The sequence below is a fragment of the Pelecanus crispus genome, chromosome 12 (genome assembly GCF_030463565.1).
Source record: "Pelecanus crispus isolate bPelCri1 chromosome 12, bPelCri1.pri, whole genome shotgun sequence".
In the NCBI taxonomy this organism is placed as follows: domain Eukaryota; kingdom Metazoa; phylum Chordata; class Aves; order Pelecaniformes; family Pelecanidae; genus Pelecanus; species Pelecanus crispus.
The window spans coordinates 17,561,702-17,588,454 of NC_134654.1; the positions used below are offsets into that span (position 1 = coordinate 17,561,702).

General features: G+C 44.7%; 1 protein-coding gene across 1 annotated transcript in view; it reads left to right on the forward strand.

Annotated features, from left to right (window-relative positions):
• Positions 1 to 17,358, forward strand: part of CFAP52 (cilia and flagella associated protein 52) — a 20,852-nt gene extending 3,494 nt beyond the window's left edge. The window contains exons 4-14 of the mRNA XM_075720147.1: positions 180 to 308; positions 1,342 to 1,441; positions 1,909 to 2,025; positions 8,899 to 8,999; positions 9,967 to 10,137; positions 12,015 to 12,163; positions 12,831 to 12,976; positions 15,172 to 15,323; positions 15,950 to 16,052; positions 16,220 to 16,331; positions 17,183 to 17,358. Of these exons, the coding sequence (XP_075576262.1) occupies positions 180 to 308; positions 1,342 to 1,441; positions 1,909 to 2,025; positions 8,899 to 8,999; positions 9,967 to 10,137; positions 12,015 to 12,163; positions 12,831 to 12,976; positions 15,172 to 15,323; positions 15,950 to 16,052; positions 16,220 to 16,331; positions 17,183 to 17,358 (1,456 nt within the window). The remainder of the gene's footprint in view (positions 1 to 179; positions 309 to 1,341; positions 1,442 to 1,908; positions 2,026 to 8,898; positions 9,000 to 9,966; positions 10,138 to 12,014; positions 12,164 to 12,830; positions 12,977 to 15,171; positions 15,324 to 15,949; positions 16,053 to 16,219; positions 16,332 to 17,182) is intronic.
• The last annotated feature ends 9,395 nt before the right edge of the window (positions 17,359 to 26,753 follow it).

Here is a 26,753-nt window from a genome sequence, read left to right on the forward strand (position 1 = left end):
AAGTAAATCCAATCCCACTACATTTCTTGGGTAAAATCTCTGTGAAGTTACTTTTATTGTGTATCCTGGTGGGAACAGACTGCCTGAAAATAGATTTTGTCTTGCTTTTGGTTTTTAGTAATTTGTTTGTAGGTAATGTCAAAAAGCAAAGCTATTCAAAGCCCCTCCTTCTCCTGCAGTGTGGTTGTGTGGCACGTTGGTAAGAGAGAGGCTGTCTGTGGGAGCCCTGCCTCGGCACGCAGCGCAGGGAGTGCGACCGTCGTCGTGTGCTCCAGCTGCAGAGACGAGATGTTTGTTACTGCTGGAAAGTAAGGTTTTATTTAGATGAAAGAAATGAGGGAAAGAACCTGCGGACCTATTTCCTTTTACAAAGACTCTTGACTTAAATACAAGGAAACTTACACAACTGTGTGCTCATGTTTTTTCTTTTTGCTCTGAATGGACCCACGAATATCCATCAGCTTGTCCCTTTAAGGCATTTCTGCTTGTTCTACACATAACAACGTTTTCAAAGCAGCACACAGGGACCCGCATGCGTCACTTCTGTTCCTGATAGCAGGATTTCGTATTCAGCATTCCCCATGCAGTGTTTAAAATATTTAGTTGCCAGTGTTTACACAAGAAAAGCAGTCAATGAGTGGCTCTGAACAATGGTTAATTAATGTAGAAACAATGATATCTTGCAGGTCGTTGGATCATCTCCTATCCTTACCAGATGTGATGTACAATTGGTCACTGGCTTGTAACAAAAGTTTGTACAAAAAGTCACATTTTGCATGGATTTGAGACGGCCCCCATATATCTAGCCTGGCATTTAAACGTGTTGAGGACCTGCACCTCCCTTTAAATCAGGGAAGGCTTTGGATGCTCTTGGCTGCAGTTGCACTTATCAGTGCTGGTCTTTGCAATTTTAACACTTTGTTAAATGTAAGGGCTACTGTGTGTAAAGATTTTATATTTTCTCATATGTTGTCAATTAAATTGTGCTAGAAAATAGTTGAAAGTGTCCCGTACTGTTCATTTCATATTTTAGGAACTAAGGTTTCCACAGTGCATGACACTTTGGGAAATGAAGTGTCAAGGTTGTTACATACTCCTCTGTAATCCTCTTATATGTTTTTGCTGAACCTTTAAGATTTTGATTTACCTGGAAAAAGTTACCGTAAGAGACAGCAGAAAAGACAGAGACTTATTTCTGGCCTCTCTGATATTGTTCTTTTCCTCCTTATTAAAATTTCAGAATAATGTAGCCTTGTAAAGGCTTTTTAATTCTTCTAGTAGTGAAAAAACTTGGATGTTTCTGCATATATGGATTTGATCCCACCGCATTCATTCTTATAGTGGGACCATTCGAGTATGGGAACTGGATCTAGCAAATAGGAAAATCCGACCGACTGAATGCCAGACAGGGCAACTGAGAAGAGCGATCATGTGTGTTAAGGTAAGTTTCAGCCCAAATTATTTGGCTCAACTAAGAAACTCTGGGCAGACTAGAGAAAAAACACGAGCTTTTATAGTAATGCTAGAAATGCCAATTACAACTGCATGATGGCGGTGAAGTTACTAAGTGTTGGCTCATGGCAGATGGTCTCCCACAGTTTCTTTATCCTGGGATAGAGTGTTTTGAATGCTTCTGAAGAGAAGCAGCATGTATTTTAGTAACAGGTTCTAGTACCCAGAGAATCCCACTTTTGCTTTGAAGTATTATCTAGATTTGGTTAGAAAATGTCTTGCATTCAGCAGCGTTATGGATCTTTGAGTGCAATGGGACAAAAACATTGGCTGTAGCCCTTCCGATTAAATCTTGGCAATACACAGAAATAAAGCTATTTATGCAGCCCAGTGCTAGGCTTGGGACAAGTGTCTCAGTGTCCAAACCACGACCTCTTTCTTTATGCTTTCCTATAGATGGCAGATGATGATAATTATTTTTATGCTGGCACATCAAGTGGTGATGTCCTGAAAGTGAATACAAACAACAAGCTGATGACTGAATATGGGCCCCAGAAGGAGAAGTTTAGCTCGGTGAGTTGCAGCTCTGTGACTTGCGTTTTTTCCTTATCCTCCTCTTTGTTAGTAACTGAAAGTAGGGCAACCTCCAGGAGAACCATTACTAAGTTGATTCACAGACTAACCCTTTTTCTGTGCTAATAGTTCTTTGTGTCTCAGTCTTGATCTTGAAGTCTGAGACCATTAGCCCAGCTTTGTTCAGTTTTGTTTGGCTCAGAATTTGGGTTTTACCTGAATCTCATGTGTCATCCCACAAACTCTCTTTTATAATACATCTGGTAAAAGTCATAAAAAGTGAAAAACAATCATAAAAATGGAGTAGTTCCTGAGGTTTGGGTTTTTTTTTTTAAGAAGATACTAGCTGGAGTGAGACAGAGGAAATTCCTGGGAAGACTGGTAGAAGTGCTTATTTGAGTGGCTTTCCCACACTTACTGCTATAAGGTCCTATATTCAGATCTTACAGATTTGTTAAATTGTCTGGGCTGAAATTTTCCAAGACAGCTGTTTGCACAGGAAGAGTATTTTGGAAAAACTTCAGAACACTACAACTGCTCTTAAAGCCCCAACCCCCTAGATTTTTGTGTTCGTTCCCTGTACCTTTCCTTCCCCTTCCCTTCAGGAGGTCATCTTTTTGAAATTCTGATTCTGAGGGACAGGTCTTACTGAAAAGGTAGTATAGATAATACAATTAAAGAGTTTGTTATAATGTATACGCATATTGGGACAAAACAAGGTTGCACAGGGTACGTTGATTCTATTGCTTTTTAACTTCTGAGTGCTTGACTTCATAACCCCGAAGTTCTTTTAACTTAGCTTTTTTGTCTATAATTGGGACTCATGGGTCTTGGTATGAGTATCCTCGACAGGAGTATCTCCTGCATAAGGAGCTTTTGGCCTTTCATTGCACAAAAATTCTACATGCAGGGAGCTGTAATGATAAACAATCAGCACCAGCTAGTACATTTGTTCTTGATTTCTCTTTATTTGTTGCTATAAAAGACTTCTTGTAGCTTCTTGGTTTATACCCAGTGGAGGGAGTGATACCTGAGGAATTTAAACACTTCCCTGAAAAACTTTCTTGCATAAGGTTGAATGTATTTTGTGATTCTATTAGCAACCATGAAAATCAGTGAGCAGCAGGGGAAGCAATGCAGATGGAAGTACCAAATGTACTGCTAGGGATGCCACAGGGAAGCTGTCCTACAAAGAAGCAGATCTTGTTTGAGAGCAAACACAAGACTAACAAGAACTGTAAGAAAAATTCAGCAGTCAACCCCAAAGAAAAAGCTACTCTGGACTTGTTTCTCTAAACCTCCTGAACTTTGCTTGTACCAACACATGTACATACATACAAACCATATACATGCCCATTCAAAATGCAGTGTTTCTTGCGTTACAAATGCAGGCCCATATCTCTGGGATAACTTGGAGCCACTGAATTCTTTGAAATATATCTCAATGTTTATCTATTCCAGAAGGCTGGAGAAGTTATTACCCGTTCTTCCCACTTGCACTGTAGGAATCTTAAGTAATTTCATTTTGTGTACATATGAAGTGACAAGAATGTACATATTTTGTTTTCCTGATGGAAATCCTAAGTTTGCTGAAGGTGCACACTCTTGTGGGTATACTTGTACTGTACGCTGCTAAGCTAGTCTTCCAGCAGTCATCCTGCAGGGTTTTGCATCCACACAGGACCCATGTCCTGGCTGATCTCTGCTGTCTCTTATGCCAAGGTCTTGATGATTGAATATCACCTCGCCTTTTAAATGCTTGCATGCTTTGAGTCCTTCTACATCTAGCAGTGCATGTACCTTGCCTAGAGTACCTGGCTGAAGCCACACAAGGTCCTGAACTCCCTTGCCTTCAGGGGTGAGGGAAAGGTGCCAAATGCATTTGAAACAAAACTGCACAAAAAATATACTTCTGAGACCATTGCTAAAGAAGCGATCAAATAGGGTCATTAACAGGGTGCTGTGCAATTTGGGGGTTGAAAGAGGGCCTAGAGCCTCTTCGAGAAAAGCAGAGGCTCAAAGCCAGACCACAGCCAATCTGTACTGTGAAGGGTTTTATCAGAACGCAAATCCATAGGAACTGCAGTTTGTGGCAGAGACCTTTGGAGCATCGTGAGCTTCAGCTGATGTTGCTTCTGACAGTGAAAAGCTGAAGAAAAACAGGACCTTTGACTATGCAAGAGACTGACAAGATACTAGGGAGAAGAGAAGATCCAGAAGTGGATCTCATACAGCTGCCTGCCAGCCTTGTGGATGAGACCTGAGCTGGTAGGCATTAATCTGACTTAAACTTTGGTTTACTAGTGTTATGTAATGGCAGCTACTTAACATATACCACTGGTCGTTTTGGGAGAAGGGAGAGAAAAGGAGTCATTCACATTGGATGGAAATAACAAGTAGTTCTTCCAATCTCCTCCTTTACCCTGTTGCTTAAAACAGACATGTCCGTTCAAAGACAGGCTTTTCAGTCAGACACGTGCTCGACCCTATCGCCCCTTCTCCTCTTGCTTTCTTCCTCTCTGCTTTCTTCCCTCACTCTTACCAATACAGTTTCCATATGCCCAAAATGGGAAATTAATCAGGGCAAACCTGTATTGTTGCAGTCAGTGAGAAGGTGCTGGTACATTTTTATCTCCAGGTACCATCAGATCCACTTTCATACTTTCCAGTTCTCCCTTCCTAGCCCCATACTGTGATTCCCCTTCCACCCACCCATTGCACATTTCTGCATACAAATAATGCCTTGTCACTAGACTGTCAAGTCCTCGCTGAACACACATAGGATCTAATGCTTCATGGCAGAAATTCCCAATTGTCCATAGCCTTCAATGCCAAAAGAGGTATTTTGCAGATGTTTTTTCAAGTCAAAACCACAGCATTTATCAAAACAAAAGTATTTGCATCCTTGTTTCTACACAATTTAGTACATCATATTGCTTACCCTAGGAGAAATGTTGATGTTTATTTCCGCCCTCGCTGCAGAGCTGTGTGTATTTCACTAGACATCTTTTGTGAAAATGTACCATGTATTAGTACTTGTAGCGGAAATTCTCACCTCTTCAGCTGTGCAAAGCAAAGCTGCTGTATAGCTTGTTTCAGAAGTGAGCCATGCTGTTTCAAGGTAGGCACGACTGCTCCAAAGCATGGCTTTTGGGACATGCGCTGCCTTTTCTCACCAGGCAATTCCCCTGCTCCCTGGCAGAGAGGTTGGCTGTACAGCCTCCAGTTGTGGAACTGTCCCAGCCTCCCTCCCTGTGGAACCATTTTCATCACTTCATTGCAATTCTTTCTGAAAAGATGCATATTCATGAATGAACATTATCCCATATCTCTGAAAACCTTGTTCACCAGTCACACTGGGGAATTACGAGCCAATGGCATACCATGAAACTCTAAACCTGGAATCCACAGCCACCCCACAACAAGCATATCTTTAAAGAAAGAGTTTAGATACTGCTTGGGTGAGGAGAAGATGTTTACTGAAAATAAGTTTGGTCAACCTTAAAGGAACTTTGCCTTTAGATATATAAGAATGTGTTTATTATATAGACGTGATCTAAAGATTTCTTTGTTTCTGTTTTGAAGAGGAGTGGCAGAATAGTTCACTGGTATGATGAAGCAACTTGTTTTCCATCTACATGGAATTAAGTTTAAGTGCATTTCTGTGACATCTGTAAATACTGGAATAAACAGCAAAATTAATTTTTATCCCCATCACAGGCTTGAGGAGCTATAAGGCACCCGTTCAGATGTAAAGTGGGATGTACGATTGCAAATGCATTTTCAGAAATAGCTGGAATGATTTGCATTGTAAAAAAAACATTTAAAGGAGTGCACTGGAAGAGTTCATAGAGCACTCAAGAACTTTGCAAGAGATCAGAATGGGACAAAGAGCAAGTATCCCTGCAGGGAAGGGAATGGGCAGGCTGGATTTTTGCTGGTATTTTTATTTATAATCATACTTCAAAGCAGTGGTTTCTTTTTGTAAGAAGTAAATAATGAATGGTGATATTTTTAACCTCCTACATTAGACTCTGTGTTTCATCTACAAGAGGACTGGCAGTATATAAAATAGAGTATTCATTGCATCGTTAACGTGAACTGCTTGACTCCATGAATAACAAGTGCAACTTATAAAGCTATCTGTTCACTCGTGGTGATTCAAAGAACAGAGTGGACAAGAAAGAAGCACAATTGTCCAGTTAAGGTTGAAATCAAACTCTGATGATTTTTAGAGCCTGGCAATAAATCTTGGCCACTTTAAGCGGGGGTTTCTGTCTCAATAATACCCACTTCGCTCTCAAATTAAAGAACTGAAGAGAATACCTTGGAAAAATCAAAACAGTCTTGGCAGTGCTGTAAAAACTTTAATTTATTAGCAAGTAGCAGAGAGCTGTAATCAGATAAATTACGTAGTCATAGGTTGGATTTCTAGTGCCGCCACCTGCCATAATGCTAAACCCAAAGGGCATTTGAGGTGGAAGTCTTTTACAGGAAAAACTGCAAAACAGTAGATCAAAAGACAGTTGATGGGCCTGTGATAACAGGGGACTCGCAAAATGCTGACAACACCTCATAGGAAATTTTTAAAAACATTGTTCAGAAACAGTTCTGCTTGTGGATCATATTTCTAATTAAAAAGAATCCCTTTGTTCTTGTGCTTTTGCTAAGAATATTTGCATGAAACCTGGCTTCCTGCCTGGTAGTGTTGTGATAGTATGGCATAAAATCCTCTCTGAAGGTTGTTTTTGTCACAGTGATCGGTCCTGATAATACAGGAGACTGTGGATATGCTACTGGTGGAGACAGACTAATGAAAATCCAGTGCAAATAAATTACAAATCAGGAAAATTTTTTTCAATTTTTTTTTTTCTGCAATCCATATTTATTTGATCCTGAAGTTAAATAGTCCTTAAGCTGATGCGTAGGTAGGTGCAAGGCTGCCTGGAATGCCAGCACTGGAAAGCGCAGTTACGTATATGGTGATTTTTTTGTTGTTGTTCAAAAAGTATAAGCAAGACTTTAAAAACAACCAGTTGCTTCTATTCGGTTGGATAATTGAACCAAAGTAATTTTTCCAAATTCATCAGACCTTGTCTGTGGCTTCTGCAACATCCTTTCTGGGTCTAAATAGCTCAAATGTCCATTTTGTTTCCTCTTCTTTCTTCACTTCCTCTTTCTCCTTCCTTCGAGCTTTAGTCCTTACCACACAGAAAATCAACACTTTCTGGCATTCATTCTTTTAAACACTCTGAAAGTGTTTAATCCTGAAATTTTACTGGGGTTAGGCCAGATTAATGCTTGAAAAGAACAGGAATGCTGGGTGGTGCTGCTTAGATGTCAAACTTTATCATAAAGTGCTGACACCTGTATTTGTTCAAAAATCACAAGGCAAGCTCATGACAGGGATTTCTTCCTAAAGAACAAATGCAGAATTATTCTGATTTGCCTCTTGGTTGTTCTTTGAGAATTCACTACCTCATGCTTTCACAACACTAAATGCTAGAGGTGGGGCTTTTTTTTCCAGAAAAAACTCTACCAAACAGAAATTGTTGTTTTCACATAATGGCTCTATGAGCTCGGGCTTAAAGGAAAAAAATCTTAATATTGTGAAACTGCTGGTACTATCACAACAGTTGGCAATACTGCTTATTAACCTAGGTAGTGGCAAATGTTGCTGGAGTCTATATTGCGACTTAAAATGTCAAGCTCAACAGACTCCTTACAAGTCATGGGGAGCCTGGAGCTGCTACCAGCTGGCCTGTCTGATTTGGAACAACTGACGGCGATGAGTTTCTGCCCTCGTGGTGAGAGTGGAAGTGCCTGTTGTACGTGCTTGCTTCGTGACAGAGCTTAGTTTTCAGTCCAAGTTTTGATGACATAAAGCTCCTCTATTTCCTTTTTGTTTTTCCCTTTCCATTTCACTCATGCATATGTTCCCCCAAGCTAGTAGGAATATTTTTCTGAGTAAGAATATCAGGATTTAACCCCATAGAAGTCATTTCACCTGTCTTGCAGCCTATCTTGGAGTCTTTCAGAGGTTTTCAAGAATTAATCTGTTGTCTTGTATACGGAAGAGTAATATTACTTGCCAGGTAGCAAAACTGAAGCAGAGACTGACTTTTCTTATACTTGACTTCTACTTGAAATTTTGTGGCAAGGCTGAGGACTGGTTTTGTTTATTCCTTTGTTTGTTGATTTTGTTGTTGTTTTTTTACTGTAGTCTGGTACTTCGTCCATGGAAATGCTTTTCTCCTTTTTCTAATGGCTGACCTCCTGTTGATCTACTCATCTTAGTAAATAGCAGAGACCCATGTTGATGGTGGGCTGACTAATTTCTAAAGCTTTTCTGTGACAAATGTGTTTTATTACTAATAGGTGGGAGATGGGATTGCATCTTTCAGACAGGGAGAGAGGCCTGGGACACAGAGGATCTGTCCTAAATGGAGCTGTAGGAAAGGATGCTGAGTTTTGTCCTCTGTTGTTTTCATGTCTGATAGATGAAAAACCAGTGGAAGGAAAAGTGGAGGCACTAATACAAAATATGTGTATTGCTTGCTGGAATGAGGTAAGGATATGTAGGCTCATATGTGGTCCCAGCTGCTCTGAAGGATCCACGATGATGCTGTTTCCTTGCTCTTCATACTGCATTAGTTCATATATACCTGCGATTAATAACTCTTTTCTCCCTTCTCCCTCTAGAGTCACTCTTTAGCCTAGGTCAGTCAAAGAATACTGATAAAGCCATATTTGAGTGACATAAGCACCGCCATTGGGAGCATGGTAGAGACTCCATTGTGCTATTCAGCATGGCTGCAGCAATAAAGAGACTCCACTTCCATCCAATTGTGTTTTAATCCTGTTTTCTCCTAGGGAGTCACAGCTTTGCTTTTGCTGAAGACAGGAGATTTAATAGTCGGCACCGGAGGAGGGATTGTAGCTCTCTGTAAAGGCTCAAACTACAAAGTAATGAAGTGAGTTTGTAGATGGGAGAATTAGGAAGGTAGAGGTGCAATTCCCCCAAAGGGTCACAGTATAAGAACCAATCATTCTATGTAAAGGGATAATCCAAATAAATCTCAGTTTTTCAATCCTGCAGAAAAAATAGACAGCATGGTTCCAACATAATGAAGTTGAAGCAGACTGCAAATTACTGCATGCATTTGCACAGAAGTGAATTGCCCTACTCATCATTCATTTTAAATGACCACTGTTTCCTTTAGGCATTAGAGGTCAGATCCTAAATTGATGCATAGTGAGACAGGTTTGTTGAAGTCAGTAAAATTATGCTTATTTATGCCAGCTGAGAAAGAGTAGTATTTGCCATCTAAAAATGGGTTTGTTGGAGGACATGGGATTGTAAAGGAGGGCTCCGCTAATTTTATAGGTGCATGTCTGGAAGTGCTGGAGTACATGCAAGGCTTTTTTCTGCACACAAAATAGAAAGCTGCAGGAGTCATTTCCCCATATGTAATTTGAAAATTGGGCTCACAGCTATTCATTTTGCATTGTTTGTATAGCCAACTTAAGCGTACAGTTCTGCAAGCTCAGCTTTGTGCAGTTGAAACTATTCCCAGCAGATCTAAACTGTCTGGAAATATTCTTGAATATGGGATATTTAAGTGCACTTGAGCAAGAATATCAACAAAGATGCTGTTACCTTAGGCCGTGGTCCAGAAAACAAAGTCTCCACAGCACTGCCTTTGCAAGTCCTGGCAGAGTAGCGGGTGGGACAGGCAAGATCATATGAAGTGTTAACAGGTGACTGGGAATGAAATGTTAGTCCTGACCACGTCCTTGCATATTGATATCACAGCCTAGTATGGAGCTTTCTGGGGGAGCAGGGAAAGTCAAGACTCTATAAAGTCAGGGGAGAAAGGAAGCTGGAACATAAGTACCTCAAGGTCAATGTCAGGCCAAACCTCTGCTTTCTCTTAACAGGAAAATTCAAGTTCAAGGTGCTGTTACTTCCCTGACATGTAGAGGTCAGGGTCACCAGTTCTTTGTAGGGACAAATGAGTGCCAGATTTATCGAATCAACTACACTGCATTTAAAGAGGAGCTGATTGCTGCCTGTCATAATGAAGCCGTCCACGACATTGTTTTTCCTTTGTGAGTATAACCGGCTGGGATGCTTTTGACTGGTGGAGAAGTTTGAGTAAGCTGCCAGTAAGGTCAGGATACCTATGTAAACACCTTTTAACCAACAGGAACCCAAAGCCTTTTAACATGTTTACGGGATGATTTATACAGGCAATGCTGTCACCTACCAGTGAAATGCAAGGGTGACGGTGAGCTGCTGCTTGAAAGCAGAAGGCAGCAATTCAGTTTGAGAATTGGAAAAATCATCGATCTACAGAAAGAATGCTAAATAAAAAAGATTAGAATTATTTATGTTTGGGTAATGGCAGCAATGGCAACCTCCCCCTTTTCTCCTAGGGTTGGTGCTATGAGACTCAGGCCTTTTAGTCTGCCAGCAGTGTGAATCCTGAAAGTCTGATTTTGCGTACCCTGTTGCAGCTAGGGCCTGTAGAGGTGTCTGCTTTTCTACCCCCTGTAACATCAGCTGAAATCTGACTAACAGAGCTGGTCAAAGAGGCTTTTTGGGTCTCAGCCTCACTTATGATTTCATATTTGACAATATGGCATGTTATATTAAATTCCAGGCTTGTGACAAGAGATGCTGGGTATACTGGTGTGTCTTCTGTCTGTTTTTGTCTTGTGAACGGACAGCAAGCATTCCCGCTTCCTGTATAGTAGGATCGTGACACTTTATTTAAAAAAAAAACACAATAGATCGATTGTTTCCTCTCCAAATAGAGAATGGGAGTTTGATCCCAATGAAGGTTTTTATTTCTGGCATGTTGTTATTGCATCGCTTCTTGACACACACAAAGGATCAAATCTTATCAAGGTACAGCGAAGTGCACAATGCAAGAAGCCCTCCTTCCTGCTTATCACCAGCCTGAAAAATCCACATCCTTCTAATTTAATGAGAAAATCATTTGGAGCTTTAGGGTAATCTGATGCTAATATACCTGACTGGTGTATCTGTGTCACAGAGGTATCTGGATGAGCTGGATTTAGAGATGATTGTAAGGACTACAGGACTACATCCTTGCATATACGTTTAAACTTCTTATCTGTTAACTGCTCTTGAACAGAGCATATCACTGACTGGGAAATACAGGCTTAATTTCCCTCTTCTGGCTTATTGCAGAATACTTCAATTGCTGATGTTATCCTGATTTATAAAGTACCCGCACAAACTGGCCTTGAAAGGGGTCACACTTTTGTTGTGCCAGTTTTCTCTGTCCTGGTTCATCTTTCCGGGCGTTGATGGTGATGTTGAACAAAAGCTTGTGGTACCTTTCTAGATTTCACTTTCTGTCATATCCCTAGGATGTATGGTTTAGAGCTTATTTCAAAGTATTCAGTCCCATAGCTTTTGAAATGCTGCAGGTCTTTTTTTATTCAAACATGTATAACAAGTATATTACAAACAGGCTTTTGCCATCATTTCTATTGCCTTCAGCTATGTTGAATAGGAATCATCCAGTAAGCAAGATAAAAAATGACATCTTTACAATATGAGGCTGCTGTTAGTCCCTGATGTTAAATCTGGGCAGTCAGCACCTCTACACCCACTTTTATGTCTATTATGTACAACACGTGAAGTTGTTTAGAGATTGAATACAGGAAATAAATGTCACAACTTCATCTGAAGTAAAAAGAGTTCTTTTAGTTTCACTTTAATTTAACTGTTTCTTAAAATTAATCTTTGAATAGAAACCAAACCAGGGGAATTTTATGTGAGAAAGGTGATCCTATGAAAAAGGCCTTTGTCTTAACCATGGTGATCCCTGTTGGGAAGATTACAGTTGCACATTAGAAAGAGCTAAGCTTTGAAGGATGATTTAAGATGTGACAAAGAAAGAAATGTTTTCTCTATGCCCCTCCTCATTATCTCTCCTCTCTGAATTCTCCAGGGGAACTTCTGACTTGTTTGCTACCTGCTCCAAAAATGATATTCGGGTGTGGCACACCCCAGAAAACAGGGAGCTCCTACGAATCGTCATCCCCAACATGACCTGCCATGCCATAGAGTTTATGAGGGATGGTAAGAGCATCATTTCAGGTAATAATCAGTCCAGCCCCATGGTTAAGTCCAGTCTTTAAATGTTGCCAAATTTAGTAAACATCAATATGTTAGAATGAAGAGAGGTTTAAGCTGGGAATGGGTTTAAATTCAGTTCATTGCTTGACCCAAAGGCCTCTTGCTTGCAGCTGGGCTGATGAACTTTGCTCATGGCCCCCAGTATCCTGGTGCTGTAGTTACAGTGTCTGTAGAAGGCAAGGTTTTGAGACCTTGCTTTGGATGTGAATTCCAGCAATTCAGAACTTAGTTGAGTCTTATTCAAAAGACCTAATTCTAAAATATTAACCTTGTTGTATGCAACATATTAACCTGTGATGTATGTAGACCACCTTTTGCATAAACCCTTCTACCCATTGCCACATGCAAATTTCTTACACAGGAACTACTGCAGTCCTGGAGCAGCAATGCAGTCCTCCCATTGTTACCAAACCAATTTGCTCATAGCCAGAACCAAAAAAAGGAATTAAATTTCAGTAGTTTATTTGGGGCTACAGCTCTGCAGGCTCATCTACAGTACAGTGGTTTTCACTTGTATACTGGTGATCTAACAGGAACTTAATAAAAAACCAGGTTCATTTGGAAAGGAGAGACAATAATGTGAGGAAAGTCTGTGTGCCTGGGTAATCTGTTTCTTTTTATTTATCAGCTTGGAATGATGGGAAAATCCGTGCCTTCATGCCAGAGACTGGACGGCTAATGTATGTGATTAACCATGCCCATAGCTTGGGAGTGACGGCAATTGCTGCTACAAGTGACTGTAAACAGATCATTAGTGGAGGAGGTGAAGGGCAGGTAATTTTTGCTTAAACCTGGAGCAGCTCTGTGCTCTCATCACAGGACCTGCGAATTGTCTGTAACTGCTTAGTCAGAAAGTGAGCTATTCTTAGCTTTCTTGAGCAAGGACTTGAGCAAAGGACTGAGTTCGAAAATACTAGCCTTTGATATATGCAAATCTCATGCTCTCAGAGGGCATAATGTAAAACAATGCCCTGATTTCTTCTGGCATGGTAGTCTTGGAAATCATTCTAACGCAGAATATGCTCTTAATCTTTTTTGTTCATTTGTCTCTCCCCTATATTTGGCTTATCTGCATTAGTCATTGTTTGCAAGCCTCTGTCTAACTGTGCTCTAGCACAGATTTTCTTTCTGTCATTGTTTTGGAAGTCTTAGTCCTGTCCAAACTGACCTGTATGAATTCATTTAATAGCACAAAGTTCACCTTATATCACCATAGTGTCTATGGGGTAACTTCCTGATTTTCTGGGATGGTACTATCTGTTTTAGGTGATGGTGTTAATAAAAGACTCTAATAATAACTCAGTTTCTAATACAATTATGGAAACATTCTGATACAAATAACAATAAAAATCAGAAAATATGTTGTAGGCATCATACCTGTGCAGTTCAACAATTTTTTTCCAGCCATACAAAACAAACACCATGTACTTTGGCTACTCCATGCACTTCATGTAGTTGTGGCCCTTTTCAATCTGTAAAAGTGACACTCCTCTCCTGATGTTTAAATAATTTAAACACAAGGGGTTTGTTTATATTAAAAATAAATAATTAGACTTGGAAGGCTCATATTCAGTTTCTTGCCTTGCTTTGGACTTCCTCTCTGCACTCTGGCAAGCACTCAGAACCAGACATTTAATTGTGCGTGGATTTCTGACTGTGATTTAAGCGCTCTGTGCTTTGTTTGTGTACCCTGATCTCAAGTGTTCAGTGTGCTGTGCTGGAGATGGCACAGGAAGTCTTGAAGATTAAGGAATTAAACTTAGGTTCAAAGTGAACTTAGGTCTTCCAAATCTCAGGCTAATATCCTAAACCTTGAACCATCATTCTGAATCATTGTGCACCTCAGCTCTCCTGTAGACCAGTAACGGCAGCGCTGCCTTGTCTCACAGCTTAAAGACATTAGAGATGATGACCCACTTCAACCCTTCACTGATAAAAGAACAGTTAAGTACATTGGATGATTAGCGCTAGAGGATGCAGAAGACAGTGGACCTAGATTCTGTATCAACACACAGAGAATGGCACAGGCTCTGGTTAGTTGATCTCTGAATTGAAAAGGAGAGCTGAGACAGAATTAAAGCTAAAGGTAGGTTAAGTAGAAATGAGAACTGCAGGGGAGCACTTGCAGTATTCATTCAGAACACAAAAAAAGGTGTTCTGAAATGCTAATGGTTCTGTCAAAATCAATCATCTGAAAGCTGTGACTTTCAGGGTTGCTTAAGGGATCTGGTTGCTCTGATCATTTAGCAAGTGGGAATTCGACATCCAGGTTCCACAGGTAACTCAGCATCAGACCAGAAAACGGGGAAGGTCAGCTCTCTGCTTTTGATGTCAGTGTCTGAATTTCTAAATTTTCACTAGGGTTTGAGCTTAGTGGAATGTAAAAGTGAAGAGATATCATGAAGTTTGGCACTAGTGGGACAGTAAATGCAAGGTGTGAAGGATCAAGTTCTCAAGGCAGAAAGATTTTTGCTGTTACCACCACTGGGAAAAGAGATGCTTTCAGGCACATATTTCACATCAAAGATTTAAAGAGCTGGTTTGTATTTACTTGCTGGCATTATATGTAGCACAAATAGCGGGTAGCTTTCTTATATTCCATTTCAGAAGCCTTGCTCTTTGATCTTTAAAGCACCGCTGGAAATATATCATAGACTAGCTCCTTTTTCCTGATTGAGAGATGAGTAAACTGAAGCATGGGAGAGTGAGAACTTGGCAAAAACAAGGTCTGGGATTAATGGTCGGGAATTCCTGAACCAAGTGGATTACACTCTCAAGAACTCAGTTCAGTTTTATGAGTCAGCTGCATGAATAAACCACAGGAAAATAGAGACAGTCGGTTGAGATTGAGTTGCTGTATGTGTCATAAGAAAAAAAAAAAAGAGTTCAGGAAAGCCTTAGGCATCCTCCTGAGCTCAGTCAGGACCAGGTGGTACAAGAGATACAATCAGATGTTGCTGATTTTTTAGGTGAGGGTCTGGGAGATTGGTGAGAGGACTCACAAACTGGGGGAAGTTCTGAAGGAGCATGTATCTGCTGTGTCCTGCATTAAGATTAAGAAGAATGACCGAGAGTGTGTCACAGCCAGCCTTGATGGAACGTGCATTATCTGGGATATTATGTAAGGAAACAGATAAGTATTGCAAGGCACTTAAAGTACTGGTAATGTCTCTGTTGGGTCACCGTGCCCTATTTTGGACACCACATAGCAAGGAGGAGGGGAAAAAGAGCATTAGGAAATAAAAATTACTAGAAAGAGCAATCAAGTCAGGGGACATAGAACCTCCAATGCTAGAAACTTTTCAGAAAAGTTGAGACAAACATTTGTCTCAAGTTGTTTACTTGTATTGGCTCTTGCTTGGCCAAAGGGGTGGAGCAGGTGATTTCCTAAGTTTCCCACTAGCTCTGTTTTCCAGCACTGTATGACTCTTGTCAAGCTATTGCAGATCTGCAGACTTTCTGCATTGTGGTAAGGATAAGGAAATTTTTGCACAGTGAATAGCACCTAGAAAGCATTCTGGATTAAAAACTTTAGTTTCATATGACAGCAGATCAAAAGTCTTACAAGGCATCTGTGATGGGTAACAGAATTGATGACCCTAATAGGCTTTATGAAACCCTGAACAGACCAATACCTGAAAATATCCAAGTAGAAAGAGAGATCTGATGTATAGCACAGGCAGAGATAGTTCAGACAGTTTGTTTTTTGACCCTATTGCTCTATCCTGTTTTGGGGGTGTTTTGCAGGCGTTTTGTAAGAAAACAAATGATTCTAGCCAACACGTTGTTCAAATGTGTGTGTTACCATCCTGAAGAGTACCAGATAATCACCAGTGGAACAGACAGAAGGGTAAGCAAAACTGCAGGAATTCTGTTGGCAGTAATTCCAAAACACAGAGTCTGGCACTTGTTATGTGATGAAACTCCTGTACCTCCACAGAAGGTTGTGTTAGAGTGCATTGCTGAAATCTGTGTGCTATTCATGCACAACTGAGTCCTCTCTGGTCTGCTCTCTAGATTGGATACTGGGAAGTGTTTGATGGGTCTGCAATCAGAGAATTGGAAGGGTCTGTATCGGGTTCCATCAATGGTATGGACATCACATCAGATGGGGCATACTTTGTCACAGGTGAGTGGGTGGATGAAACAAGGAAAGAAGAGGTCATATTAAGAGCAGGAAAAGGAAAGCAATGAACCAAGGATCTCAGTGAAGAAAGAAAAAACTAAAAGGAGGGGTCAGCTAAAGGGGAAAATAAAATGTATCACTGAAGAAAAATGCTTAGAAAAAGGCTGTCATTCAGTCTTGGAAGATACTATAGTTCAGTCTTGCAAGATGTAATGTAAAGGTGAAGACAAGGTTCAAATGTCTCCAAGGGAAGAATACAGGGTTTCACCTTGCCCTGCTCCTCATTTAGTTCACCGGTGTTCACCATGCACTTGAATGATTTGTTCAAGTGCCCTACTCCAGAAGCCTGGCAGTCTCTGTGGTTTGCAATTGGGAATGACTCCAGGCTCCATGCAGCCTCAGGCTCACATGTTTCCCACCATCATGACAGCTCTTCTGGGAGCCTAGCACTAGCATAGATGAGCCATGGTATCGTGTATAACAACTGCAGTTAAAACCCACAGATTTTATGTCAGCACCTCTTAAATGAATGTTGGTTAAGAGCCTTTCGAAGGCCCTCCGTATTATTGGTACCAATTGCTGGCCATAGCTCACTGTGATCTGCTGGTGCAGGTCCTGAGCATTCTGCTGGACACTGACTCTCGACCTCAGTTGAAAAAAAGTAGTTTTTGCTATAATCACAGAATCATAGAATGCTTTGGGTTGGAAGGGACCTTGAGAGATCATGCCCAAGACAATGTAACCCACTATTCCTAAATCAAATGAATGCCTAAGTATTCCTCTGCCTGTGATCTGGGAACAAAAAGTAGCAGAACTCCGTGTAATCACTTGTTCTTCCTTTGTGCCCAATGCAGGTGGTGATGACCATCTGGTGAAACTGTGGGACTACAACGAGGGTGCAGTGACTCATGTTGGAGTGGGCCACAGTGGCAACATCACCCGTCTCAAGATCAGCCCTGGGAACAAGTACATTGTGAGTGTGAGTGCAGATGGTGCCATCCTGCTCTGGAAATACCCAGACTTGCACTAACAGCTGGCACAGGAGCTGCTAGGCTGCTACTTCCTCGGCCAGTCCTAGCAATCCTTTTCTCTTAGCGCTGAAGCTGGTTTAAAGCATTTGTACTATTAGAGGAGATACTGTTTTTATGCTCTCTGGTATGCATTTACCGGATCCTTCAGATGTCCTTTCTAGCAGTGAATAAATAGGTCTGATTTTTTTCAGGGGGGTTAAGAATTTCCTGGTCCTTTTAGATTAGTGTGAAAGGATTCATCACTTCTGAAAATCATCTTGGTTGTTGTTATAACACTTGCATGGTGTTACTGCCACCTTTCCTGGTAGTCTCCTAGCATAGTCTTGCTTGTACGTCTGCTCATTTGTGGGCTCTTGCTTTCACGTGGTCTCTCTTTCTCTTCCCTACCCCATTCCGTCCCTTCTGCTAATGAATAACTTGTTGTGTAAATTCAGTCTTCTGTGTTCATTTTAATTTGTCTGGTCCTGATTAAGGAAAAAGCCCGCAGCTCCAACTCAGGCGTTTAACTGGGAAGCTCTTTTGAGTCAAGCTTTTAAATCACTGTTCTCAAAGGAATACAAGGACGTTGGGGCTTCTTCATTTGCAGTGTCCAATTTAAAAATCTCTTCAGAGGCCTGGTTTTCAAGAGTGAGAGTGCAGTCATTTCTCAAAATGCCTGGATGTTTCCAGCTAGACACACAAATTCCTGGTCGTTGGCCTAATTTTTCAAATGGGCTTCAAATTTGCATGAAATATGTATTTATTCTGAGACTGAGTATCCAGTATCATATCTAGTATTAAAACCAACAGTTTTCGAGATGCTGTTTGTTTAAACATCAGTGTGGGCAGCCAGCCCGTGAAGTGATGCAAGTGAAGTAAATATTTCTTCTGCAGGCATTGAAGGCCATAATTTAAAATGGTAGCAAAATGTTGCATTCCGTAATGTTAAGGCTTACAGATATTTTAGTTAACTAAGATGGTGATTTAAAGGCAGTGTCAGCTACATACTGTCATACCTGTATTGATAGTATTAGCTGTTCTGGTAGGCAATGGGGGGTAGGAATTTAAAGGTATGACTGCTTCTTATTCTTTATATGCCACTAAAAATGTTTACTGCTTGTAGCACAATAAGGGTGGATCCTTTTGGACTGGCTCAGAGGGTATCTGTGCACCCATGTTGTCCATCGAACACTACGCAAGTCGTATTCCTTCTGGTGGAAATATCTCTGCTCTTATTAATGGAGTCTTTAGCAAAGGAATTAAGTCATTCCTTCCTCTTTTTCTTTGGGCTTGATGCTATGCAGTGATAAACACCCCAGCAGGTTTTACAAGCTCTGCAGCAATGCTTGCTGTGGTTTGGAAGGCAGGATCAAACCACTGGAATGTGGGACAGACAGGCAAAACACTTGTGCTTGTGCTAGGAGAATGAAAACTGAAGTGAAGCCTGTAAGAGCTAACCAGGCAGTCCTGAAGACCCATGTCACCGCCAGCTCCCTGTGCTCTCTGAGGTGCGGGGTTGGGAGATGCAGATAGCTGTCCAGCGGAGTCCCGCGTCAGCAAAGCAATTCCATTCCCATCAGATCACTCCAAACCTGTCATTGCAGGTGGGAGGAGAATCCCAAGTACCCATCAGGGAGCCAAAGTCCTGTTTTGGTGTGGCTGTTCCTGGGGTGTAAAGACCTAAGCCCTCCCTTGCACACTTCTCCTGCGCTAGCTGTTTCTTCATGGCTCAGAGGCAGCAAAGTGAGACAGGCTTTCCTGAATCACCTGGCCACTGTCACCCACTGACTCTGTGGAAGCCAGGAGTTGGCACACTAAGAGTGAAGGCTGGTAAACCACACTTTGTTTGTTACAGCCAGCCAGGAGGCTCAGGCCCTGTGTCTGTCACCTTACAGATTTGAAAACTGAGAGTGCAGGTTCTTTGGAGAAGTAATGTTCCTGCCCATCTTTCTTCTCAGTGTGAAGCAGGATCACTTTATTGAAACCAGGCCAAATTTTAAGCATTGACACTGGCTGAATTTGCTTGCTCCAGTGTAGCCAGCCGATGTAGGTCACTGCCCAGGGCAGTGGTTGGTATGCTGTAGCAGCAGCACAGCATCTCCCCTGTCCTATGGCACAGTGCGCACACTGTGCTCTGTTAGACCCCCCACCCTAGTGTTCATGCACAAAGCTGTGCCACCGTATCCTTGCTGCTGTAGGGGTGGATGATCTGGGGCACTGCCCCACATACTGTAGAGGAAATAGAGGCGATAACCACATAGGCTGTGACTCCAAGTAGCTGTGTGACCTTTCAGTCTGTTAGTGCATTTGGAAAAGATGGGCACCCATGGCCGAGCCAGGCATTGGCAAGCTCATCTATTTTCCAAGCAGTGCTCAGCTATGCGGCAGCTTGGCAGCGCTCAGTCCCCCAGCACAACCTTGCCCCTCCCAGCACATCTCACATAAGCGCTAAGAGCCATACATGCTCCTCACCAGCACAGCTGGGGTCCCCAGGGAGCCCCGGAGCTTTACAAATGGATGTGACCTACATGAATAACGCTGAGAAACAGACATGCAGAGCAACCTGTGCTGCTCTTCTGTCAGAAGTCAGGTTGTGTTTGGAAAACATGAACAGCAGTCACAAATTTTCCCATTATGCATTTGCCTGACAGCAGGCACATTGTATTTTACAGCATGAATGTATTCATTATGCTATCATTAGTCATGAAGAACAGCCCGGTTAATAATGGAGATCTATAATACTCATACACAGAATCAGCCATAACAAATGTGCTATTACCGTAAAGTGCTGGGGAGTTTCAGTGCCCCCCTCTTTGCCAAGGCAAAGGGAGCTAATGTTGTTCCAGTCGTATCAGCAAAAGCAAAGAGGTGTCACTGGCAGAAGGCATTTTTGCATACCCATTGCATATGCTCCTGACATCTCCACCCCTATATCTAGCCGAATTCTCATCAGGAGGAGGAGCAGCCAGGGCAGGACAGAAATGCATGGGCACCGTGTTTGCACCAAGCTCCCGTACGCTGTGTTGATCGACTCCAGTGATGTTAAAGTGGAGTTAAGTCCTGTTCCCTGTGGGCCTGGATGAGGGGGTGAAGGGAATGTCAGTGAAAATCACACATGTACTGGTTTTTGGGAATGGATTTATAATCCTTATTGTCAGGGGGGAAAAAAAGAAAGTTATGTTAAACAGACTTCAGTGATGTCTGACTCTTGGTGAAAGCAGTCATCGGCTTTACGGCGTTGGGCCATGAGATGGGAGACCCAGGTTTCTAGCTGTACCATCAATTCACAGCACAATGCTGGGATCAGAGTCCCTTACCACCTGGGTAAGGGTGGCAGTCCCCTGATGCCATTCCGCCTTTGTGAGCTGCTTTCTCCTGGGCTCAGGCCACGGACACTGCTGACGTACAGACCTGCAGAAAGGCTTGCATCACCCTTCTTGCCTTCCTATCCTCAGCACAAAAGCTTCACAGTAAGTTTTTTTTTTTAACACACTAACATCTGAAGTTAAATTTTTTTGTTGTTGATTTGCACATCCCACAGCAGCTCGAGGCATCTGCTTGTGTGGAAATGAATACCCCGGTGCTCCTCCCAGCAGGTGCCCGAACACACAGTTGAGCTGGGCTGCTGCGCCCAGAGAGGGGGAGCCCAGCCCCGGGCTCAACGTGGGCAACAAGTCCCTGGGGAATTCAGCTTACCTGGACCTTGCCAAGAAAGGTCACAGCACAGACATCTTGCTAGAGATTACAGGGCAAAGCCATCGTAGTGCCACAGCTCTAAACAACGGGATTTTGAGCAAAGGTTAGCAGGAGACATCCCCTCGATCTGTTGGCAATGAGCAAGGCATCTCCGCTCACTCTCTGGGGCTTCAACTGCTGCCCTGTGCTATTTCCAATCAATCTGGACTTTGAAAGTCCTTTAGGGGCTTATTCACGTGCATCCTGACTGCTTCCCCCATTACCCGGGCTTTCCTCTCTGCCAGGTAGCAGGGCAGTTAAGGGACAGATAACATTTGGCTCAGCTCTCCTCCAGCAGCTTCCAGACCAGCCAGGCTGGGAGCTGCAGGTTGGCAGAGCCTGAGGCAGAACGGTGTTTGCCAAACCTCCAGAGAAGGCACTCCTCTTCTGGTGCACCTCAGCATCTCTGGCCAGCCAGGCCGTGGATCTGTGGGGAGACCGGTGAGGAATTCCAGTGGCGCCTGGCCACAAGCGCTGGCTTTATGGCCACCCTTGCTGAGCGCTGTGTCCGTACCCTGCCCCGCGCGGGTGGCTGGGGTCTCGGGCTGTATGACCTCCCCGGGGAAAGCGGGAAACTGCTGCAGCCTCTTACAACCTCGAGCACCTACAGCTTCCTCGTCCACCTGGACGTACCTTGCCTGGGCACTGGCCCTTAGCTGAGTTCCTGGAGACCCATTTAACATCAGACCTGAATCAGCTCCCCATCCTTCCTCATGAACATACCTCCCCTTGCATCAGGCTGGGTTTCTGCTGGTGCTTCCTGGTCTGCCCTGCACCCCAGAGCCATGCTGCATGCTAGCGGGGCGAGATGAGCAGAGGGGTCCTGCCAGCACCAAGCCAGTGCTTTCCCAGTCCCCCAGTGAAAAATGAGGTTCCTGGTTGAGTAACATGGAGTTTAATGTATGTAGCTCTGCGAGCTGGTTTTGTTTATCCTGGAGATACCCAAGGTGCGAGGTTGGTTCCCACCTGAATCCTCTGAGCTCCCCCAGACTGGCCGTGACACCAGGGAGAGCCCTGGCGGGGGTCCGCAGCACAAGCCCTGCTTGCCGCTGGTGTATTGGGGCTCAGCTCTCCCTTCCCAGCCCCAATTTCAGTGCCTGCTGCAGAGATCACATCATCTTCGTTCAGAGGGGATAATGGGTGAAAATAGCCCGGAGATACCTGCTCAGTGAAGCAGCCAGGGACCATACATATGCATTAAAAACAAAGCAAAATTGCCGCAAACAAAGTGCAGAAGTTCCTGCAGCTCAGGGTTATCTGCTGGCCTTTTATGTTCAAAACCGATGGAGCATGTTCATCGTTATTCATCAGCATGATGTGAGATCCCCGGAAAAGCAGCATTTACCTGCCTCAACGCTGTTCCACCTCAGACATACTCCAAAAAAAGGCAGGACCCATGCATCTTTAATAGGAGTACTAAATAACTTAGCTGCTATCTATAATTTAATTATAGTTGGAGAGGCTGAATAAGGAGGTATCCTTCTGCCCAGGGAAGCTTTCTCTTTCTGCCTTGAGCCATAAAACTGGATGTCACCATTACATGGGGGGGTTGCTGGTGATTCTGGAATCATCTTCCCAGTAACAATACGATCAGATTATCAGCCCTCTTTTGCCAGCAGACTGCCATTACGGATTTCCTTGGGACTTAAAGAATCTCTAAAAAACCACCACAGGCTTTGATCGCCCTTCCTTGTAGCCAGAAAGCACGTGCCATTACCCAAGTCTGCAAAGCCCTGCACCAACATTGCCACCCCAATCTGCCCGGTGCTCGGGCAGTGGTGCAGGCAGCGAGATGGGCAGCAGCTGGACCATGCTCGTTCACCCAGACCCACCTTGTCTCCCCCCGGTTCACCCTCACCTGCCCACGGGGTGTGAGTCCTGGCAGCAGGACGGGGGTGTTGAAAGCACGTTTCCACTTCAGCACACAGATGTTCCCAGACCGTGCCAAGAGAGCGGGAGAGGCTTAAATAAAGCAAGCATCGTCCTATGACAAAGCCCAGCGAGCATGTACAAAGATTTCTCTTTTTTTTGTTTTTTTTTATTATTATTGTGATTTGGAAGCATGAAAATGGATTTCTGCTGGGCCTGAATCAGCTCAGCTCAGATCTTTTCAGGATTTTTTTCTTGCGCTCATCCTAATATCCAAGTGCCTTCCTGGTGTAGAGACTCTTGCCCAGCCAGAGGAGACGTTTCTAATGCCATCCTGTCACCACGTCTCCCTAATCAACCCAAAACTATCCATGTTTTCATATTCATCCTAGCAGACTGCTGTCCAAGGCACTGGGACGGTTCATGCTGTGACAAGGAATTTTCCATAATAGCAAGTAGGCATTTTCCCCCCTCTCTTTGCATTTGACATGTAGATTTTCCCCACCCCACATTTGCTCCAAAGTCTAAGCAGAAAAGAGCAGCTTGAAAGGCAGAAGCTGGAGACAGCCAGGAGCTCCCAAAAAAGGCATTTTTAGAGAGAAAGTGCTGACGCAACCCAGCACTGCCAGCGTGCTGCAGCGCCGATAAATATTTGATTTAGCCTGAATAGGAAGGCATCACGTTCAGAATGATTTGAAGAGACAGGAAGATTGCAAATATGATATTATTGAAAGGAAGATTAGCATAGTGAGCAATCCTGGCGCTCACTCCAGCGTGTGAATTGCTTTGGATTGGAATAAACTGGCATTACCTGTCGGAAAGGTGTCGCTGCCTGCTGCCTGCCTGGTCCGGGAGCCGGGCGGGCTGTGCTGCCTGCCCGCAGGAGGCCTGCGCCCCGGGGCTTGGAAAGACGCTGCCAAAGAAAAATCGGAGCAGAGTTTTAAGTTGTTGGCTGACGTGTGCTGTTAATATTTCCCATGTTAGCATCGCAGGGGGCAGCTGGGAATCAGAGAGGCTCTTGGTGCTCTTTAGCTGCTGCACTTTGTCTCAGGTTGCCAGGGACCCCAGGAGACCTGCTTTCATTATCTAACACTTTCTAATTCTGGCAGATTTGGGTTTTTTTGACTTGGCTCTGTTTCACTGTTGCATTTTAGACTATTTCCCTTTCATGTGTTCATCAGGTCTTGCTTTCTATCCATCCCCTTCTAACAAATGCCAGTTTCTGATCTGACTCAGTCTGGCTCCTGCCTCTTTGACTTTCTGTCTCCCCTCGCTTTTTCTTTAGGCTTTTCCTTGCTTTCATTATCAAGTTACTTTGGATTTCTGGTTCCACTTAACTCAGCATTAAGCCCTGCTCGGGTTCCCTCTCTCTCTCATGCCACTGCTGTTTTGGCTTGGGTGGGATGCTGCCGGGTTTGAGTGTCCAGCCAAAACCAACTAGACAGAAACAAGTACTTTTATTTTCAACGAGCCAGGAGCTTTCCAGATTCGATAAACCCCATTCTTCCCACACTGCAAGAAGCACAAACTGCCTTTGTTAAATAATTCAGATAGAAAAAATCCCCATATCCTCATGCAAATGCTCTGGTGGATTCGTTTCCCTCTCCTAGGGGTTTGCAGTGGGATGGTGCTGTAAGCAGGGCCATGAAGCTGCCGGGAGTCCCAGGGAGTGCTCAGGACTTTGCTTTACGGATTGCAACCTTTGTATAGGAGAAGGGATCCTTAATTTTAAGGATGTCTTTCCAAAAGGAGCATTTTATATATTGGCTTTCTAAAGATGGATTTCACAGCTCCCTGGCCAAGAGGATGCTGAGAAATGAGCTTTAACTGTGGGTGCAGAGCCAGTCTGAGAGTCAAAACCTCCAAGCTTGGAGGTGTTTGTGGCTGGAGTTACAGCTCAGCCTTTGACACCATTCCCTGACTGCCCGAGACAGTGAGACCCTGATGCAGCACCAGCAGCTTTCCTTGGCCGGGCTGGGAGCAGCAAGCCAACACGGTGCAAGGGGGTTTCTGCAGGGCCAGACCCTGCACAGAGCCACTGCACCGCACCCCACCAGCCTGCCCAGTCCAAGCACTGCTGAGCCCAAGAGCCTGTCCCCCAGCTCACAGGAAGGTCGGCTCAGTCCCACCACACAGGGCTGCTTCCCGCTGTCATTCCCGTCTCACTGGGAGGAGAGAAAAGACTGGGTGCCCAGGCTGGCCCCTGGGCAGCAGCCCCCAGGGATGGAGATCTGGACAGCTCCTAGAAGGGGGCTGCTTCCCCGGGAGGCCTGGCAGCGGGTGCCCCCCACCAGCACCAGGCTCTTGGGGCACTTCCCGTACTCATCAGGGCTGGCTGCCGGGGGGCGGAAAACTTCAGCTGCGCTCAGTCCTCTCTCTTCTCTGGATAAGCAGCTCCTGTGGCTGCTGGCACCTTGGGGCCACCTGCTGTAGAGCCGTCCCTGAAGGATCCATGGGCAGCTGATCCCCCTCCATCTGCTCAGCATTGCCAGGCTGTGATGGATTTCGTCTGAGATCACGTCTGGCCCCGGCGGCAGCGCACAGCCCTCTGCCCATGCCAGCCCGCTGCCTCTGCCCTCCTCCGTTCCCACCATGCTGACGGCCGCCAGTCTGGTGTCCCCCCAGGAGGTCACCGTCTCCCTGCCACCACCTCGCCTGAACTCACACCCACGGTGCAGGGACGCCCTGCCCCATGGGGAGAAGGAATTGCAACATCCAACAGCACGTCCTGGCCCTTCCTCCATCATTTTGCTCCATCTCTTCTGAACCCACGTCATCACCAGCTGCCTCCAGGGCAGGGCTTGCAGCACAGCTCCATGCCCCGGTGCTCGTGGGTGCGTCATTCCTCTGCAGGGCAGGGAAGGTGGTGGGCAGGCTGCCTGGCACAGCAAACCCTTCCCCGGGACATGGGGAGATGCTGCTGGAGGCTGCCAAGACCTGCAGGGGTGGAAGAGAGCCTGCAGCACCCGCAGCTGAGCTCAGCCCCCCAGAGACCCTCTCCCCGGCTCAGCATCAGCCTTCGGCAAATCCCCGGGGAGAGAAGAGCCACACGGCTGCAGTGGGGCCCCTGCCACCCCCCCCGCCCTGCAGCAAGGTGACACTTAGTGGCAACCCTGCCTGGCAGAGGGACCTCCTTCCCGCTCTGTCCCTCCCCAGCCCCTTGGCCATGGTTAAGGACGGCAGCTGCCCAAGACGTGCCCAGGCTCGTCAGCACCTGGGGCAGTCCTGCCGCCTCCCATCTCCGCTCCGGGTGTTATCTCAGCGGTTTGCTGGGAGCTGTCAAAGCAGTCCCCGGCCAGAGTTAATCTCAGGGTCATTTGCAGAGGCAAGTGGGTCCCAGCTTCATGTGGCCGGACTCGGTTGGGGGATTCGAGTCTCCCACAGCTGTTTGAAGAGCAACGTGCTGCCGCTGGGTTGCAGCTGAGCGGAGGGCAAGCTGCTGCAGAAACAGCGAGTCCCGCTGCAATCCCCCTCCTTGTGCTGGCATGGTGCCGCGGGATGGATCCAGGTGGACCAGGGGACTGATCCATCTGAAAACCACCTGTCAAAACCACAGTGGGTTTCCCCTGCTGGCGGTGCTGCAGGTGGAGAGCATGGAGCTGACCTGGTGGTCCCTGGCCATCCTGTGTGTCCCCCAGCCACGCAGGGAGGGCTCAGGTGCTGATCCCTGTGGCGGGGGGAAGGTGGCACCGTCCCTCTCCGGCCAAGCTCTGCTGGACCCCAAACAAACACCACACACGGTGTCAGCCGGTGTCAGCCGGGCAGGAGGTGGCCAAAGCCTCTGGGCTCTGCCGGTGCTGGGTTGGTGACC